Source organism: Trichechus manatus, unplaced genomic scaffold, assembly GCF_000243295.1.
Source record: "Trichechus manatus latirostris isolate Lorelei unplaced genomic scaffold, TriManLat1.0 scaffold00213, whole genome shotgun sequence".
In the NCBI taxonomy this organism is placed as follows: domain Eukaryota; kingdom Metazoa; phylum Chordata; class Mammalia; order Sirenia; family Trichechidae; genus Trichechus; species Trichechus manatus.
The window spans coordinates 1,014,368-1,034,592 of NW_004444149.1; the positions used below are offsets into that span (position 1 = coordinate 1,014,368).

General features: G+C 52.0%; 1 protein-coding gene across 1 annotated transcript in view; it reads right to left on the reverse strand.

Moving 5' to 3' along the window:
* SEMA4A (semaphorin 4A) overlaps window positions 1-16,689 on the reverse strand; it is a 33,910-nt gene extending 17,221 nt beyond the window's left edge. Inside the window, exons 1-10 of the mRNA XM_023742600.1 lie at window positions 16,117-16,689; window positions 9,648-9,815; window positions 5,873-6,033; window positions 4,942-5,004; window positions 4,577-4,675; window positions 4,234-4,339; window positions 3,294-3,407; window positions 2,786-2,910; window positions 2,498-2,670; window positions 1,263-1,447 (exon numbers count right to left, since the gene is read on the reverse strand). Of these exons, the coding sequence (XP_023598368.1) occupies window positions 1,263-1,447; window positions 2,498-2,670; window positions 2,786-2,910; window positions 3,294-3,407; window positions 4,234-4,339; window positions 4,577-4,675; window positions 4,942-5,004; window positions 5,873-6,033; window positions 9,648-9,786 (1,165 nt within the window). The 5' untranslated portion in view covers window positions 9,787-9,815; window positions 16,117-16,689. The remainder of the gene's footprint in view (window positions 1-1,262; window positions 1,448-2,497; window positions 2,671-2,785; window positions 2,911-3,293; window positions 3,408-4,233; window positions 4,340-4,576; window positions 4,676-4,941; window positions 5,005-5,872; window positions 6,034-9,647; window positions 9,816-16,116) is intronic.
* Window positions 16,690-20,225: the final 3,536 nt, after the last annotated feature.

Below are 20,225 nucleotides of genomic sequence, written 5' to 3' on the forward strand. Positions count from 1 at the left end.
CAGTGTCGGGAGAGCAATTAGGGTCACGTAACAATGTATGTATAAATTTTTGTATGAGAGGCTAACTTGAATTGTAAACTTTCACTTAAAATACGATAAAAAAAAAAAAAGAGGAAGCCACGGGATCTAAGAAACACAAGATCCGTCACAGGAGAAAGGCAAAGGGAAATCCCCAGGATGACCTGAAGGGAGATTCCAGGTTGGCAGCTGTGCCCTGGATGTAGAGGGCCTCCAGTCTAAACTGGAGCAGATAGGAAGGCTCTCTAGGAAGATGGAAGATGAAATTGTTAAGATGACCTGATGAGGCTGACTTCAGAAGTCATTCAGACAACTGAGGAAGAGTATGGGGTTGAATTAGAGCCAAGAGTTTAAAACCAAAGCAAACCAAGAAGTCAAGATAATTACTAACCCCAGGCAGGGCAAACAAAAAATTATGCAAAAGGAAAAGTAATCATGGTTTAATACCTGCTTGACTGTGAATAAGAAGAGTCAGAGTGTAAATATTTATCTAACCAGAACTATTATAAAACTACATTGGGAGATTGAGGTTGTGTGCAGTGGTCTGCTGGTAAACTGGCTCCCCCGGGGTGGGGGTGGGGAGCCCTGATTTATAATGTTTGGTGATTTCCCTGGTATAAATACTCCCATCTTAGCTGATTTCAAGCTACCAACGTAATGTTATTGAACACTGAATTTGAAAAGAGATACACAAAATCAGCTCTTGCTAATTCCTGCAAGCCAGATCCAGCACAACACTACGTGGTGAGGGGGGTAGTGGTGTTGGGAAGACAGCTAAAGCCTCACCTTCCAGAATACATATTGCCTAAAACGAAACCATCAAGTAGTACCAATAAAACCATGTTATTTAGACATCTGGAGAGAAAAATCAGCTAAAAGAGTTGAAGGTGGTAGTCTCTAGAGAGGGAAAGTGAGGGATTGGGCACTGGACTGTTTTTTGTAACCAACCCTGTAGATCCATTTGATTTTTTTATGTACATATACAATCCGATTAAAAAAAAAAGCAACGCACGCAGGTGAAGATGCCCAGGATGGTGCTTGACATACAGCCCGTGCTCCCTGTTTCCTCAGTGATACCCCCAGGTACAGCCTGCAGGGAGGGGGTGGCCCTGGTGACTGCGCTATGTAGAATGGGGTCGGACACCTGTGGACAGCTGGACCAGGTGTATTTCTGAGCAGACATGACATTTATTGAGCATTGACTATAGGTACTTTTCAGCGTACAAATGTGTGTGTCTATGTGTATGGGCTTTGCTCAGAGTAGGGGGTGGTACTCACGCTGCCCGGCTGGGGGTCGGGCTCAGGGCCCAGGTAAGTGGTCCAGTGTGAAGTCTGTTTGTTCAGCTCCTTGTATTTCCCCTTAAAGACATTCTCGATGTCCATGAGAGAGAAGGCACAGACCGCAGAGCTCTTGCTCTCACCCATCTGCCTGGAGACAGCGGAGGGGACATTGTGGTCTCCTCTGCCACAGCAAGGAATCTGCCCCTCCAGCCCTGGCCCACCCTGAGGGAGAAACCACAGAAGGGCAGAAATGGGGTCGACTGGGCCAACCTCCAGCTGCTTCTGCCACCCCATGCTGTGGTTATAAGGGCTAGAGAGCTCTGGCCCTGACTCTAGGCCCATCTTAAGACCTAAAGTGTAGTAATCCTTAATGAGAATTAACTGGCGCTCAGGCCCTGGGGTAGCTCCTGCCTGTCCTGCCCAGGCTGGGCTGCAGCCAGTGCAGGGGCGGCAGTGTGACCAGCTGTGGCCTGGCTCCCTTGTTTGGGCTCCATGGATTCCTGGTGTGGAGAATGGACCCAGGACTACTGGACTGTTTCTATTCCTTCAGCACTGGTCTTTGGAGACGGAACATCTGTCTCTCACTCTCTTTAACCTGCCTGTGGCACACACCAGGTTTTCAGTTCTGGAAGTGTTTAGTACCAGACCCCACTTACAATCGTGGTACCAGAGATATTGTCAGCAGGTACCTATACACTGTGGGGCCAGAGCCCACCTGTAGGACTTTGGGCAAATCAGTTAACCTTTCTCAGCCTCCAAGCAATGGTTTCATTTTTATCTTAATGAGGCTGATGGTGTTTCCCTCTTTGCCCTGGCCATTAGGAAGCTTAGAGCTAAATTTGTGGCCAGCATCCAGGAACTGTACAACACCTTCTGACAAGCATTTGTAATGTGCTGATCCTAACCCTGGCGGCTCTTATTCTTCTGTTATTCCCATTTTTTAATCTAGTTTATTTTATTTTAATGTTAGCTTTTTGTAAGCTGCCTCCCATCCCTTTTGGACTGGGCAGGATATAAATCGGTAAGAACCTCTGTGAGCTTTATTTTCCCATCTACATGAAGGGCATGAGTGAAATTCCTGGGAGATGATGACTATCAAATGCCTTCCCATTTAAAAGAGCAGCGTAGGTGCTCAGATCATGTCAGTTCCTGCTTCGCTTCGGGAGCCAGCCCCCCACACTCCCGCCCCGCTGCTCACCACTGGGAGGTGAAGACCGCGTAGACGTGGGAACCTGCAGAGGAACTGTCAGGCAGCAGGACTGCGTGACGGATGATGTTGAAGGGCAGCTGCCCGGGCTGGGCGCAGAGCAGTTGGGCCTTCATGAAGGTGGTCCACTTCCTCTGCAGCAGCTTCTCACCGCCCACGTCGTTCTGGGGGTGCAGGCGGAGTCAGGGAAGAGACTGCAGCTCACTGTGCCCCCTCTCCCCGCCTCTGCCATCTCCCCATTGGCTCCTCCACTGCCGCCTCCCGCCCCCAGCCGCAAACCTTGCAAACTTGGGCCACCCGGGACGTGTAGACCTTCTCGAAGAAGTCAATCTCGCTGGCCGTCTCCTCGAAGAAGAAGTAGACGACCTGGGTTGAAGGAATGGCTGCTACGAAGGAGGCGTCCGCTGCAGGGGCAGGGCAGAGGGGCTTAGAAACTGAGCACCTGACTGCCTGGGGGTCCCCTTGGTGAAAACACTGGCGTTGGCTCTGAAGGCCAAGAAACAGGATGTCTGGGCTCCTGCAGCTGGTCGGGGTGGGGTTGGGAGGCGGCTGGAAATTCTTTAATTTATTTAGATAGGATGGAAGCTTCATGCAGGCGGGGGGTGGGGGAGCGGGGACGGGGCTTTGTCTTCTCTCCTGCTGTGTCCCTAGCACCTAACTACTGCCCCGCACATAGTATGCCCTCAACAAAGACAGCAGAATGAGTTAATAGAAATTCACAATGCCAGTGCTCCGGGGCTCCAGGAAGGAGGCCTGAACCTGTGCTGGGTGGGGGTCATGGTCTTACGATGCAGCCAGCTGAGGAATGTGTCGGTCTTGAGGACAGGCTGGCCCAGCGTGCGTATCAGGATAGGCTCACTGCCCAGGAAGTTGTTCATGGTGCCAGAATACAGCATGCCATCTAGGGGGATAAGGAGAGACTTATCAGCAAAAGGGCTCTCCTAAGGGCCTCAGACCTGCCTCTGACTGGACCAGCATCCACATCAGTCTCTGGCCCTCTTCTTTCTGTCTACACTTTCCTGAGCCCCAGCTCACACACCCCTACTGAGCACACTTCTTAGGTCCCTCTGCCCACAGAGAATGGCCAACCTGTGTGACCTTCTGTGCTTTGGCATTTTTCCAGCCTTTCTCTGGCTCCTTCCTTGCACACACAGCTGAACCCCTTGCCAAATAGAATCACTCATTGTTCCCCAAAGGTGGCTGTGTTTTCTGCTTCCACACCTTGGGTCCTCCCTTACTCTTTCTGGAACACCTTCTCTGCCCATCTACCTACCTATCCTTCAAGTTCCCACTCAAAAACCAAAGGCCACCTCCTCCAGGAAGCCAGGGTGGGAAGCCTGTAATGAATGGTTTGTATCTGGGAGGGCACAGGACCACGATTTCTTCTTTGTAATCCCTGTGATTCCTAGCACGATGCCTCGGGCACCAGAGGAGATGCTCGCACGGTGCATAATTGTTGAACAAATGATTGAATCTCAGGCCTCTGCTCTGCCTGAGACCCTTCCACCTCTGTGTCTGTCTTCCCATCCATCTCTCCACCTCTTTTGTGGCAGTTCCAGCAGAAGCTGGTGTTTGGGGTGTCTGATTCTTCCTCTTATCTTGTGCTCTGAGGCTCCTGGCCTCCCCTCCCTCTGTCCCTTGCCTTTCAGGAAACTGTCCGATTCTATATTTCACAAAGTGACCCAGAAAGGCAGATGTTGGGATGGACCACAGAACCTGATACTCACCCACCAAGACAGCTGTGTGCTTGTGGGCTGGGTTGAAGGGGCTTTGGCCTTTCCCCTCTACGACATTGTCCTCCAAAATGGGCATCAGGTTGGAATTTTTGAGTTCCTAGAGGGGGGGAGAGGCTGGGGGACCAGAACGCCAGAGTCTCATGTCTGGGAAATCAGGGGCTTGAGGGGGGAAGGGAAAGGGACATACATAGAGGGAAAATGGTCTGGAGCCAGGAAATACACGAGGATCTCGTGCCTGGAAGACCAGAGTTTTCTAGCGCTACAGAGGATGAACTGAGCATAGATGTGAGGAGAGAGGTTTGGGGGCCTGAGAGCTGGGTGCCACATAACTCACAATGAAAGTACACGCAGGGCTGAAGGCAAAGGTGCCACAGGCGTAGAGATGGGTGGCATTGAAAGAGACCAGGACACGGATGAAGTTGAAACACTCGGTCTGGAGGAGACAGAGGAGTCAGAGCCAGTTGCTACTTGCCCCAGAGTCCCGGGCCCCCAGAGTCTGCTCCCTCGCTTTCTAGTGGGGAGAAGGGCTGGGCAATGCTGGGGCAGTCCCTGTGCATCTTTATAGAACATAATCAAGACAGATAATCATGCAAACAATCCCTCTCCACTGCCCTGCCTGCCCAACCTGAGGTCTTCCCAGTGATGGTCTGGACCCCAGGGTTCCCCACCCAGAGCTCTCCTACCCCCACCTCCACTTACCTCATAGTTCTGCCTCTTAAGGGCACATTGAGTCTTTTTCTGGTCACTGGCTGGCCAGGGTATCTGAAGCAGAGAATTGGGGGGAGGAGATAAAAGGAGATGAGGTCTTTAGCTTTAGCTCTGGCTTCCCATCCCCTCCTTGGCTCTGGTGTGAAACCACCAGCAGGTATGGCGGTTAGTGACAGGTTGATGGGCTGTAATAATATCAGTCTGTGACTATGGCTTTTACTGTCAGGATACTGATGTTCATTAGTCCCTAACTCCATGGTAGAACACGGCCTCTGGAATCAGACTTGAGTTTACATCTAGGCTTGGCCACTCACTGGTTACGTGATCTTGGTCAAGTGCACAGGCTGCTGGAAGACACAGCGAGGTGGCACATATTAAACATGTAAGGAAGTACATGCTGTACACAGCAGCAATTGTCAACCCACACGTTTCCTGGGGAAATTGTGAAAAGTACCATTTCTCGGGTCACATCTCAGAATCTGCATTTTTAACCACATCGGTGTGATTCTATTCAGGCAGACTATTCAGAACATACGTTGAGAAATAAACCACAGAAGTGATCAGTAATTGCTAGCGCTTATTCCCTTCCTTTTTCCCCTCTCTCCCTCATTTTGTTTCCATCAGTAGAGTGACTACCACACAGAAGCTTCAGTGATTTCTGTCGGTGAGTGAATATCAAATCATTGATATAATTTAAATCAATGTTTATTTCATATGTCCGTGATTTCCATACCAGCCATTTTGGCAATGAATAAGATTCAATCAGTTATCCTGATGCCGATGAGAGTCATCATAATATTTCTTGTCCATTACATGGGTAGCAACTGGGCAGTTAGTCATCCATAAACAGCCCAGGCTCAAAGCAGCTGCTGGTCCCCTCCTCACTCCCAGCCCCCCACCCCTTTATCCTTGGCCTCCTCACCATGTTGAGCAGCCTTGGGACCCCCGGATCTTGGATATTCAAGGCCAGAATAGCCTCTCGAGCCCCCACGTAGAGAGTGTTTCCATCATCACTCAGGAGCAGAATGTCAAAATCCTGGAGGTCCTTCTGCTGGAAGCGGCTCAGCACCCTGCGTCCATCCCCTGTGGAAAGGTGGTGAGAAGGAGTGAGTGGTGAGGAGTAGCAGGCAGGCAGCCGATCCCTGAGTTAGAAGTGGGGGAAGGGGTGGATTGGCAGTGTGCTCCCCAGGCCTTGGCAGTCAGACCCACTCTTCTCCACCAGCAGCTCCCCCTCCACCCCGCCCTCCTGGCAGCCACAGGAGCTTTGTGTGCAGAGCGCACAGAGGAGAGGCAGCCAGAGATTCAGAAATGACAGCCTGGGGCTGGGGACGGGTGGCCAGCACCCAGGAGACACACAAAGGGACAGGAAACAGAGTGAGACCCAGGGGACATCCTTCCAGGCCTGGGGGCTGCGGTAGGGGAGGACACCTTGTTCCCACTAGCAAGGGGAGCGACAGGCAGACAGAAAGGCAGGAGGATGTTGGCAGCCACAGGCAGGAAAGCCAGACACAGTCAGGACTGTGCATCAGAGTAGCTGGTTTTGGAGGTCCCTCTCACCGCCACCACCTCCCCCCACTTCCTTCCCCTCCTCTGTTGTAGGAAATTTCCACCACTGGAATCACTGTCGTAGGTGGGACAAAAAGGAAGCATTTTCCTCAGTGGTCCCTGTGGACATGAAGATGTCTCCTGGGCAGGGGAGGTGAAGGGGTTGCAGGAGGCTCACCTAGGCCATCTCCATTATCTTTTTTCTTTTTTTAATTGTACTTTAGATGAAGGTTCACAGAATAAGTAGTTTCTCATTAAACAGTACACATATTGTTTTATGACAATGGATAACAACCCCACGACCTGTCGACTCCGTCCCTTCTCAAACTTGGATTCCCTATCACCAGCTTCCCTGTCCCCTCCTGCCTTCTAGTCCTTGTCCCTGGACTGTTGTGCCCCATTAGTCTCATTTTGTTTTATGGGGCTGCCTAATCTTTGGCTGAACGGTGAACCTGGGGAGTGACTTCATTACTGAGCTAAAACGGTGTCCAGGGGCCATACTCTCGGGGTTTCTCCAGTCTCTGTCAGGCCAGTAAGTCTGGTCTTCTTTTGTGAGTTAGAATTTTGTTCTACATTTTTCTCCAGCTCTGTCTGGGACCCTCTGTTGTGATCCCTGTCAGAGCAGTCAGTGGTGGTAGTCAGGCCCTACCTAGCTGTACTGGACTCAGTCTGGTGGAGGCCATGGTAGTTGTGGTCCATTAGTCCTTTGGACTAATCTTTTCCTTGTATCCTGTCCTCTTCATTCTCCCTTGCTCCCGAAGGGGTGAGACCAGTGGAGTATCTTAGATGGCTGCTCACAGGATTTTAAGACCCCAGACGCTACTCACCAAGGTAGAATGTAGAACATTTTCTTTATAAACTGTGTTATCCAGTTGAGCTAGACGTTCCCCGAGACCATGGTCCCCAAAGCCCTCCGCCCAGCAATTCAGTCCCTCAGGGAGTTTGGATGTGTCTATGGAGTTCCCATGACTTTTCCTTGAACAAATTGTGCTGGCTTCCCCAGTATTGTGTACTGTCTCACCCTTCACCAAAGATACCGCTTATCGATTGCCTATTTAGTATTACCCAACCCTACCCCTCCCATCCCTAGTAACCAACAAAGATTGTTTCTTTTTGTGTGTAAACCTTTTCATGAGTTTTTACAATAGAAGTCTCATACAATATCTGTCCTTTTGTGATTGACTTATTTCACTCAGCATAATGTCCTCCAGTTTCATCCATGTTATGAGATGCTTCACAGATTCATCTTTGTTCTTTCTCGTTTCATAGTATTCCATTGTGCGTATGTACCATAGTTTGTTTATCCATTCATTTGTTGATGGGCATCTAGGTTGTTTCCATCGTTTTGCTATTGTGAACAGTGCTGCAATGAACATGGGTGTGCATATGTCTATTCATGTGACAGCCCTTATTTCTCTAGAATATATTCCTAGGAGTGGGATTGCTGGATCGAATGGTATGTCTATTTCTAGCTTTCTAAGGAAGGGCCATATCATTTTCCAAAACGGTTGTATCATTTTGCATTCCCACCAGCAGTGCATAAGAGTTCCAATCTCCCTGCAGCCCCTCCAACATTTGTTATTTCCAGTGTTTTCGATTCGTGCCAGTAATGCTGGGGTGAGATGGTATCTCATTGTGGTTTTAATTTGCATTTCTCTCATGGCTGGTGATTGCGAGCATTTCCTCATTTGTCTGTTAGCTCCTTGAATGTCTTCTTTGGTGAAGTGTCTGTTCATTTCCTTTGCCCATTTTTTAATTGGATTATTTGTCTTTTTGTTGTAGAGGTACGGGATTTTCTTGCAGATTTTAGAGATTAGACCTTTGTCTGACTTGTACTGTCCAAAACTTTTTTCCCAGTCTGTAAGTTCTCTTTTCACTCTTTTGGTGAAGTCTTTTGATGAGCACAAGTGTTTAATTTTTAGAAGATCCCAGTTATCTTCTGGAGTTTGTGTGTTGTTTCCATTATCTTGATGTGATGGTGATGGCGGTGATGGTGGTGTGTGTGTGTGTGTATTCCTGGCCCACCACCGGCACATCAGCAAGGGGGAAGTAACGCCTCAAACCCCCTCTCATTAGCACTTCGCACTTTTGCATTAGTTAGTGGACTGACTAGCTAATTGTTCCTTTTGGGGACTCAAGGAATCTCAGGACCCAGAAGAGGAGAAGTCTGGGAATAATATGTGGTATGGTACTGGAAGGGCCGGCCTCAGAGAGGGGAGTCTGCTGGAGGAGGCCAGGCCTCCCCGAGAACCTTACAAACCTCTGAGTTACTGTGCTAATCACCCCGTAGCAAGACTGTCTGATTGCTCACCTGCCTCCCCCTCTGAAATGTGAACACCTTGGGGTCAGGGGCTGAGCCTGGTCCTTGTTTCTATCCCACTACGTAACATGAAGGACGCCTCTCCATCAATGGGCAACATGCGCTTTCTTCACCAGCTTGCCTTAGAAAGATGCTAAAGAGACCGTGCCCAGAGACCCTGCCCCTACAACTCTGACAGGGTCCATGTTCTTCTTGGAATATTCTTCCTGGAGCTGAGAGGGCCAGCAGCCCCACAGCCTCCACAGGAGACCAGCCAAGCTGTGCCTAGAGGGCTCCTGGGCCTACTCCCCAGCCGCGCCATCCTCGGTGCTGGTATTCCTGGTGAGGAGGTCGGTGCCACGTGTCCATGGCGCTGGAGCCTCCCAGCATGGTCTTTGTGGTTGGCATGGGCCTGGCATGGTCACCAGGTCCACAGATGGTCTCCTCGCTTGAGCCTTAGCTTTGGGGGCACCCCGAGGTGTGAGAGAGGTTAGAGGTTTAAGGTGCCCAGCTGGTGGCCGTGATATTTAAAGAGAGAAAGAAAATCCACTAACTTTGCAGAACCGGAAGGAGCAGTGCCCCTGGCCTCCCGGCCCCCTCTCTTCCCTTTCCTCAGTCTTTGGCCCGACTGAGTTTTATCGTCTGCTCTTTCCAGTCTGAGTTTTTGTTTCTGGCTGTCTCCTTTTCCGAGGCCCTTGTTTCTCCCCTGGCATATCTCTGTGTCTCTGTTTCTCCATGTCCATTTTTCTCCCTCTTCTTCCATTCCTCCACAGCCCTCTCCTCTCTCCTTCCTCCACTCTCCCCAGCTCTGTGCTGCCATCCCCGCCACACTTCCCCCACATCAGACACTTACCTGCGGAGTATCTGACCCTGGGCACGGGCCCCTGCCCACCACTCCCTGCGGTTGGTGGCGGCAGCAGCAGCAGCATTAGCTGGAAGAGGAGAAGGCCCAGGAGGCTCCGGAGGTCCAGGCCCAGGGCTGGCAGGGCCATGCTCAATCAGAGGGAGTCACCAGCTGGCTCTGGGGAAACAGGTGCCCAGACACTCTCAGGGTTAGCTAGCTTCACCACATCCCCCTCAAGACCAATCAGAAAGCCCCCGGTAGCAGAAGTGTGAATGGAGTGGGGAGTCCTAAGGGGTGGTTTCCCCCTCTGGGAGAGCCCTCAGAGAATCTCACTTCCACCACCCTCACAGGACGCAGCCTGTTGCCTCACTCTCCCCTCTGGGTTGGAACCCAGCTGTCCCATGTCCTGGCTCTTCTGGCCTCCTTTCACTAATATCCCTGCTCTGCCTTTTCTAGCCCTTTCCTCAGGGAGGTCCTTCTTACTGTCTAACCTTTGCCCTCCTTCCTCCCATAGTCCAGGGCCCAAAAGCTATTGCTGGGCCCCAGGGAGGGAATTTCTGGGAAGCAGATTCCTGCACCCAAAGCACACGTTCTGAGTAGCTGAGTAGCATCTGGAGTCTTAAAAGCTTGCCAGCAGCCATCTAAGACACAACTACAGGTCTCTGCTCGCCAGGAGCAAAACAGTGAGAAGGTAACCAAATGTGCAGAGAAGAAACAAGGCCACACAAGCCACAACCTCATCTACCCTGAGACCAGAAGAACTAGATGGTGCCTGGCTACTATCACTGACCGTTCTAACTGGGGTCGCAACTGTTGGTCCTAGATAGAATGGGAGAAAAATATGGAGCAGAACTCACTTTTGTTTTCAATTGTGCTTTAAGTGAAAGTTTACAGCTCAAGTTAGTTTCTCATACAAAAATTTATACACACATTGTTCTGTGATCCTAGTTGTTCTCTCTATAAAGTGACACCTCTCTCCTCCTTTCCACCCCGGATTTCCCGTGTCCATTCAACCAGCTCCTGTCCCTTTCTGCCTTTCTCATCTTGCCTCTGGACAGGAGCTGCCCATTTAGTCTCATGTATCTACTTGAATTAAGAAGCACACTTTTCACGAGTATCATTTTATAGTCCAGTCTAATCTTTGTCTGAAGAGTTGGCTTCAGGAATGGTTTTGTAAGAACTCAAATTTTTATTTAAAAAAAAAAATTCTAAAGTCAGACAAACTGAACAGTAGAGAACAGAGGACTCCCTGAGACTATCTCCCTGAGACAACCTTTAAACCTAGAACCCAGCCTATCTCCTGAGATCACCTTTGAGCGAAATAGCACAGTGGTACACAGAATAATGAATATTACCCATAAGATCGGCGCCCAACTTAAAAACCATCAGTACGAGACCAAAAGGTCAACAATTACTCGAAAACAAAGATGAGAAGAGAAGGGGGCAGGGAAACTAGAGTACTGGAAAGGAAAAACACTAAACCCAAAGAGAATGTTGATACATTGTGATAAATGTCACTAATATCACTGAACAATTTGTGTGGAAATTGTCAAATGGGAACCTAACTTGCTGTGTCAACTTTCACCAAAAACTCAATAAAATATTATTAAAAAACAAAAACACAAAGCACGCATTCCTCAGACCTTACTCTCCCGCCACTTTGAGATCTGTTGACACTCTGTGCCTGATGGTCCCCACTGTCCTCTGATGACCCAGGCAGGCAGACCTGGTCAGAGTCGGCCTGCTGTGACCACTCCCCCAGCCCCAGCTGGGCTTGGGGGTGTCTGACACTCAGGCCTACCTGGCCCTCTTCTTCCAGGGAGGCAATGAGAGTTCGTCCCGATAGGCTGCCTATCAGCACTATCCAGGAGTGGCCCTGAGCAGGGGTGGCTGGCTGGCTGACCCCCAGTCTCTGCAGCCCCCCGCCCCTTGATTGTCTTGGTGCTCCTGACGTCTGTTTCCCTGGGCTCTGCATAATCCTCCCTCAAGACTGCCAGCCCCAAGCTGCCCATCTCACATACCCTTAAGCCAGCCAGAGTGTAGGACCCAGGTGTCCAGATTCTCGGGCAGGGATGCCATCCAGGAGAAGGAAGGAGGGGGTTCCCAGGCCCCAGCAGGCAGAGGATGGCAGGCTCAGCCTGGCTGGACGGGTAGTGCGGCCCCCCAGGTGCCCATAGTCCGAAGCTAGCACTGAGCTCTGGGCCAGGGAAACCAGAATTTCCACCTCTCGAGTTGTGACAGATCCCTGGCTTGGGCGGAAGTTGGTGGATTGGGAGAGTAGAAAAAGAGGCTCCACCACCTCTCAGGAGACACACCTCTTTCTTTTTTCCTCCTCCTTGCTTCCATCTACCCAGAAAGTTTAGAAGGCCCTTCTGGGTCACTTCGGTCATTCTCTAGCTCTCTATCACGTCACATCCAGTCTAACCAGCCCAAAAGTGGTTCTTCCTCTTTCACTTACCCACAAGGTGGGGTCTCCACTCCTACCTACTGGGAAGTCCCTGCAGTGGTCCAACCTTCATACCTCCCACATCTGGCTGGGCAATAGTCTTTAAAAAACAAAACAGCTGCATCAGGCTCTTACCCATGGCTTCACTGAGGAGGTCCCTCTGGAGTCTACATTGCTCTTGGAGCATCAGGCTCAGGATGCTCCTAAGCCTGAGCTGGGAGGCCCAGGAAATTTCCCATTTGAGCTCAGGCTTCTGCAACACGCTTCAGAAGCACTCAACCCCCAAAAGTGGCTGCTGGCCCCTCCCAGCCGGCTGTGGGGGGACCTCGTAATGCAGGGTTAATGAGGCATCCGGCGCCACGGGCTCCACAGCCTATAAAGTGGGTAGTTTCCTGCCCCCTCAGCCCCAGTCAGCTGACTGTAGGTTAAAGAGCAGACATCCGAGGGCTAATCCACTCCAATAAATAAGCCACCTCCATCTTAAACGCACATTCCTCTTGGTCAGGAAAGCTTTCCTGAAGTTTAACCGCCACCTCTCCTGCTACAGTGCCAGCCTTCAGGCGTGATGGTACAGGCCAGGCTTCCTTAGAATCCTCCTCAGAGCCTGCCCAGCCTTCCGTCACTCTCCCTCTGCTCTCATTACCCCTCGATCTCTCTGGTCAGTCTGAGACCAGCCCCTCCTGACAGGTGTTTCTGTCCAGACTTGCATAAGTCTGCTCCAGACTCTCCTGGATGCGGGTTGCAGAGAGTGTCCCTTCTCCTTGGGAATCTCCCTTCTTGGGAGGCCATGGGCCAAGCTACCCAGAGAAAGTCTCCCAGACCCTCAGAATCAAGGGAAATTCTGGCCTACCAAGTCTCCCCAACCCCTAGCCCGGATTTGAAGACCCACCCTGCCCCTGGGCCTCTCTTCTCCATCAGATTGTCTGATCTGAGTCCCTGGGAGGAGTTCTGATGCGGGGAGGGAGGCAGTTCCAGCCCCAGTCTCCCCACCCAATGCCCTGTTCCCTGCCTCTCTGGAAATGGCAGACCCGAGGCCCAGTCCCCAATGCTTCCTTCCCCCGGCCCCAGGAAATTCCCCAGCCCCAGGCTTCCTCTTCCCTAGCCACTCCAGCCAATATCAAGAGTTTGCACTATCAGGTATTAGACCTCTCAACAATTTCAGAAGGTAGGTACCATCATAACACCATTTTACAGATAAGGAAAAGGAGGCTCCAGGGGGCCACACAACTAGAAACCAAATCAAATTCAGGTCTGCCTCACTCAAAATAACCCCTTCTTAGCCAGGCCGTCTGTCTAGAGTCCTACCCCTCAGTCCTACTTCCTGCCGCAATCCAGGAAACTCAGCTCTGAGCCACCTGGGTAGAGAAGGAGAGTATGGGGTTGGTGATAGGCTCTATTTTCTCCGGCCTGAGAAACAATATCTTTAGGGGTGACTCCTGACTGGGGGGAACAGAAACCTCCCCACAGGAAGGCCATCAGGGACCATCCTCCTGCCACTGTAAGGACCTCCTGGTCAACTTCCACAGAAGAACCTGAAGGGGAAGAAGGGCATCTGCACACAACAGCCTCTGGAGTCAGACCCAAAGTCTCTCTCTCTTGCTTCAGCTCGTGGAGCCCACAGCCGTGGCTGCTTCATGGATGCCAGACCCGTGCAGTCACACAGAAACCCGCGCTCGGGAGGGCCCCGCGCTTGGGAGGGCCCAGCACTTGGTTTAACCTTCTGCTGTTGCAGCCTTGAAAGTCTTAGTCATTTTTGAACAAGGTGCCCTGTACTTTCATTTTGCACTGGGCCCCGCAAATTATGTAGCAGGTCTTGCTCACAGGTCAAAGAAGGTCAGAGCTGGCAGGGTCCCACCCCCTCCTTCACTGGACAAATGAGGAACCAAGGCCAGGAGGGGAAGTGACTTGGCTAGAGTTGGAGTCAGGAGCAGATCAGGTGCGGTGGTGGGGAAGGGGTCAGGTGGGGTGATGGGGGAAGGCATCAGGTGGGGTGGTGGGGGAAGGAGTCAGGTGGGGTGGTGGGGGAAAGGGTCAGGTGCCCATGGACCAGGCCATAGGGGCTGTACCATCTTCATTGCCCCAGTCTGGGGTTTCCCCTGCCCCTTTCTCTCCAGGCCCTGGAGCCCAGCATAGGGACTCCCCCATGACAACAATAGTGAGTTCATCCTCCCCCTGCCAACATCCACCTCCTCTGGGGACTCCTCCCGCACAGTCCCTAGACCACAGCAAACAGTAGCCCCTTCCTGCCGGTCTTCATAGCCCAAGTAGAGACCTAGCCGTGGGGGTGGAGGTGGGAGGGGAGATGAGATGTTGCTCCCCACCCCTACCCTACCCTATGTCACCTCTGAGCTTTACTGCCTCTTCCCACCCCGCGGAGCACGGACGCCTCAGTGAGGGAGGGGATCCTGGATCCACTCCTGCTCCGCCAATGACCCGGCAGGTCCGGTCCCGGGGGCCCTTCTCCCAGCCTCAGGACAGCCCTCGGAAGAGCACAGTCCTGGGGACCATCCGCTTCCTGGCTCCGCTGCCCCTCGTCTGCCCCCTCTTCTGATCATAAGCAAATCAAATCAACTTCTATGTGTTGAGTGCCTGCTGTGCGTAAGAGACCAAGTCTCCGCTCCTCCAGTATCCCCCCACCTCTTCCCACCCCGCGATCTCCTAACCTTCTTGCCACCCGCCCAGCCCATTCCCCTTAACCCCTTACCCAGAGCCTCCTAGGTCCCCTCCTCCAGTCTGACTAGGGCTGGAAGCCTGAACTGAGTATCGCGCACAATGGCCCGACCCCCTCAGTCTGCCCCCTCCTCAGGACAGAGCCAGCGCCAGACAATGGCCAGCCCCCTCCTTCCAGAACTGTCAGCTCTCTTGCTCCCTTACCTGGAGCTTGGGGTGCCGCCGCGTTTCCCTCCCCCTGGAATGCCAGGCGTTCCCGTCTCCCAGTGCCTCCGTCCCTGCCACACCCCCGCCCCCCATCCCCAACCCCATCCCACCTCACTGGTCCTCAGTCGCCATGGCGACCGCATCTCTAAGTGGGAGGGACTAGAATCTCCCCATATTCTTCCTCCTCCTACCCGTGTCCCCCTGTGCCCCACCTTCTGCGTCTCCTGCATCCACACGTGTGGAAAAGGCAGGGTTCCAGATGTGGGGGGAGGTGGCGAGGCGGCACACTAGCCCCCACCCGCTTCGCTGCTGGCTCTCTTTTCCACCTTCAGGCAGGCACCACCCTGCAGACGCCCCCCAGCTAAGTTCTGGGCATCAGCTGGGGCCATTTCCCCTTTAGGGCCAGTTTCTCTGGCTTCCCCCATCCCTGAGGACTCTGAATTCCAGCCTGGCCCCATGCAAATTGAGCTTGCCAGTGAGGATACAAATGAACACCCAAATACCTAGGCAAATGAGCCAAGGGACCAGCTCTCTGCCAAGAAGCCCAAGAAGCCTTCTGTTCATATTATCCTGACCTCCACGGGAAGGAGTACACCAGCAGGTTCAATCTCTGCCTTTTCTTCCCATCTTCCCGAAAAGGTAGCTCCTCCAGAAGCCTCCTTTTGCTACCGCCTTGTAAGACCTATTGGGAGGGGAGGGCTGTACTTTAAGAGAAGGCGTGGAAGGTAGCCTTCTGAAGGTCTAGATGCTGATAAAAACAAGAGATAAGATCAAGCTGGGATCTTCCCCATCTGGGAGGGAGCAGAGGCAGGCAGGTTCTTGGTAGAGACTTTTGAGGGGGGGCCTTATGCCTTCCCCCAGTCCTGATTTTATGCAACCTTATCTTCCAGAGCTCTCCTGTCCTCCACCCCGGGCCTCAGCTTCCTCACTCGTAAAAGGAGTTGAAAAAGCCTCTTCCAGGCCAACCTCTCTCAGCTTGTAGAAGGACTATGAAAAATGCACCATGGAGCTGGGAATTAAGAGCTGTGGGTCCCCGGCCTGCCTGCCTGAATGCTGTGTGATCCTGGGCAGGACACTTGCCCTCTCTGATCCACATAGGTAAAATAATGGCTTCCTAGCCTACCTGGGAGCCGTTTGACTTCTCTGCAGACTTACCGTGATAGTATGTTTCGGAAGAACGAAGTGAGTGTGCTGGCGTCAGCGAAGGCCAAGTGTTTCACAAACCAAGTCTAGTTCCCTTTTATGTCTAGGTTGGGGTGGAGGGCAAGCATTTCCGTCTGGGGTGGGGCGAGGAGAGCGTGGCATGTGCTGAAAGCAGAAGCTGACCCTGAGCAGAGTCACATGCCCCCGCTACTTCCTGAGCTTCAATGCACCTCAGCACCTGGGGCACGGGCATTCAGAAGATGCCTACTTGTTCGGGTTCTTCTTCCCCAGGACTAGGGCATGTGGTAGCCCGGAAGGAAATTATTTGGGACCAAGATGGCAGGGACTAGAGAAAACTGAGCTAGTAGTCTAACAGGAAAGATTGGACTGCAGAAAGATTTCACACCCCCAGGGGATGTCTTTGAGTCCCTGCCCCCTTGCCTTCCCTTTGAGAGGAATTGAGCCCAGTCTCTGTGGCAGAATCGGAAGGGGTTGCAATTCTGAAATAATCCAAGGGAATTAAGTAGAGGGAGCCTACAGGTCTCCCGTGGCTCTACTTCCTGTCGGGTTACCCAGCCAACCTCCAGGGGACCTCTCCTGGCATTGGGATATGGAGGTCAAAACTTCTAGGACTTAGTTAAGTTGTCCAAATGAGGAAGCAGGACTGTCCCGGCTGGTGGCCGTGGCTGCAATGAGGAACTTGCTGGGTGAGCTGGACACCTGGGCCCCCTGATTGCAGTTCCCTGGTGGCGCCGTGGTTAAAGCACTAGGCTGCTAACCGAAAAGTCGGTTGTTCAAACTCACCAGCCGCTCTGGGGGAGAAAGATGTGGTAGTCTGCTCCCGTAAAGCCTTGGAAACCCTATGGGGCAGTGCTACTCTGTCCGACAGGGTCGCTGTAAGTCACAATCCACTCAAAGGCAAATGGGTTTTGGGGATGGAGAAGGAGGAGGGAGAGCCTTTCCGCATCCTAATATCCATTGCTCCTACTGCAGTATACACAATTGCATTTCTTATGGTTTGCCCAGCCTCAGTTTCCTCATCTGTAGGAAGCTGGGGTGTCCGGGCCCTGTGTCTTTGATTGCGGGAAGGCCAGGGAGTTTAGCAGATGAAGGTCTTGGTGGGGAATGAGGTGGAGGAGGAGGAGACCCAGGTATCCTGCCCACTAAGACCCACTCAAGATCTCTGAAGCTGCAGGAGCTAGTGAGGGTAATGGGTGAGGGTAACGGGTGAGGATAATAAGTGCCTGGGGGCAATCTCTAAGATGCGCCCCCTCCCCCAAGTTTCAAGATGAATAGACATTGATTGCAGCTCCGAATCAGCAGAAACGCCTTCCCCCGCTCTCAGCCAGCTGCCTCAATCAGGTGCCTTTCATATTTGTGGCACCTCGGAATGTCATTCCGAGGCTTATCTGATGCTCCCTTGGACTCACGCCAGGGGCAAGTGCCCCCTTCTGCCCACCCTTGCTACGCCTCTGTGGAGCTGCCTTTCTCCCAGTCCCAGACGAGAGGGCCACCCAGCCAGGGCCCCCTACATTATCCATTGAAGTTGGCACACAGACACTCCACACTTACAGCCCCAGGGATCTGGCATCCTGCCCCCCATCCCACCCCAGGGATCATGGTCCCCTTCCCCACCTCTTTCAAGCCTTACCCCAGCCCAGCAGTGGCGACCCTAACCCAGGCGTCCAGGACTTCCAGCAGCGTCTGGAACGGGCAGGGGGCAGAGCAGGGGCGGGCATGGCTAGGGGAGGGGTGGGGACCCTGCCAGCCCCCTCCGGTGCCCCAGTTCCCAGGCGGCTCTTAAAGGGACCAAGGCAGATTAGCCGGGGGCAGCTTAAGGGAGTGGGTGTAGGGGAAAGTGGGGTGGTGAGGAGAGGGTTGGGACTGCTAGGGGCGGTAGAGCAAAGGTGGGGGGTCTGAAACCTCCTCTACTCCGTGGAAGTCCTAGGCTCCTCTGTCTAGCCTTTCCCTCCCATAGGAGTCCCATGCTGGCCACCCAGCTTCTGACCACCACCTTCTGGGATCCCGATCCCTATTCTCCTCGGACCCCTGCCCACTTCCTTCCCCTCCCCCATATTCATGCCACCTCAGTCCCTGGAGAGAGCTGCCAACTGGCACTGACTGGTACTAGGCACGCAGAATCAAATCTGCCCAAGGAGTGTGAGGGCCTGAGGCTTGGCCCAGTCGGGAGGGGAGGCCAGCCTCAGAGTCAATCCCCAGGCTGCCAGGTTGGTGGCCAAGAGGGGGTGGGGGTGCAGGAGGCCCCTACTTTCCCAATAGCCTCTGCAAGTCTTGTTTCCTCTGCCCTCTGGGGGCAGGATGAGGGGCGCCAAAGTTCTGGGGAGGATGAGAGACCTCGGGTCTTGGCTCATCACTTCCCTCCTCCACTTCCTAATGGCTATCAGGGTGTAACATGAAAAAGGAACGTGATTTAGCTGATTCTTCGGACCATATGGATGATGTGGGACAGCTGAGAGACACCCAGAGAAGGAGAGGGACAGAGAAATGGAAACTGAAAGACAGCAGACAGACAGACGGAGAGACAGCAGGAAGGTTCAGCTCTCCTCTCACCCCCGTGCTCAAAAATCTTCTCTGGCTCCCCAGTGACCACGGAATGCATTTCAAACTCTCTGGCTCGTGCCCTAGGTAAGGCAGTGACCCCCCTGTGTGACAGAGTAGAGCTGCTTCACAGGGTTTTCTTGGCTGTGATCTTAACAGAAGCAGATGGCCAGGTTATTTCTTCCACAGTGCTGCTGGGTGGTTTCGAACCACCAACCTTTAGGTTGGCAGTCAAACACAACTCATTTGCGCCACCCATGCCAATCCCCAAAGAACCCCTTTTTCCATAAACCCCTCCTGGATCCTCCCACAGTATTCTGAGTCCCCACTGGGATTTTTCTGGGAGTCAGGAGTCCTGGGTTCCACCACCACCAAGCTGGGTGACTTCAGGTAAATCTCTCCCCTCATTGGGCCTCCGTTTCCTCACTTTTAATGGGAATAATGATAAACTGCCCACTAGTGGTGAATGTGCACTTCGCTTCCATCTTTTTGTAAGCGATTTGACAATAGGTCTCAGGTTCTTCAAAAGTGTTCACCCTGAGTGATTCCATTTCTGAAAGTGTATACATTTACACATACTTATAAAGTACCTAAGGGGCCCTGGTGGTGCAATGGTTAAGAGCTCAGCTGCTAACTGAAAGGTCAGAGGTTCGAACCCACCAGCGGCTCCACAGCAGAAAAGACCTGGTGATCTGCTCCCATAAAAACTGCTGCCAGGAAACTCTATGGGGCAGTTCTACTCTGTCATATAGGGTTATTATGAGTCAGAAGCAACTCGATAGCACAAGACGACAATGTAAAGTACTCACTATATTGTCAGGCACCATAGTAGGTACTGCGGATCCAGCATGAATTAAACAGACAAAAATTCCCGCCCTCTGGGAAAACGCAGAAGAGAATTTCACGTTCTTATGGAACTCAGACTTTCTGGAGCCACCGAGGAACCAGAAACTACTATCCTGAGGAAATCTCTAAACTTAGAACCAAACTATCCTCCGAAGTCATCTTTGAACCAAACAACAGTTGAGTCGAAACAGCAAAGAATGTCTACATTAAACAGTATACTCTTTCAAAGAGTTATCGATATGTGATCAGATTGACAAAAAGGGTAGATAAGAAGCCTCGGAGGCATAGCCTTTGTGTTAATGATGATACATTGTTTGGAAAATGTTGTTGAGAAAGGTAACACAACTTGAAGAATGTAACCGTGGTCACTGAATCGTACATGTAGAAATTGTTGATATGGTGTATATTTTGTTGTGTATATTTTCACCAAAATAAATTAATTAATTAAAAACAACAACAACTTGCCCTCAGGTATGTGTATCCTTGTATAGAGGATAGAAAATAAATACACAAGTAAAAATTGTCCAATGGTGTTAAGTGCCCTGGAGAAAAATAAAGACGGGAGGGGCTTGGAACTGCTAGGGCTTGAGTTGGGGAGGATGGTGCTATTTTATACAGTTTAGTTGGGGAAGGCTTCATTGGATACTGACATTTGAACAGAGACCTGAGGGAAGTGAGGGAACAAGGTGTGTATAAACAAAACAAAACTGGTTGCC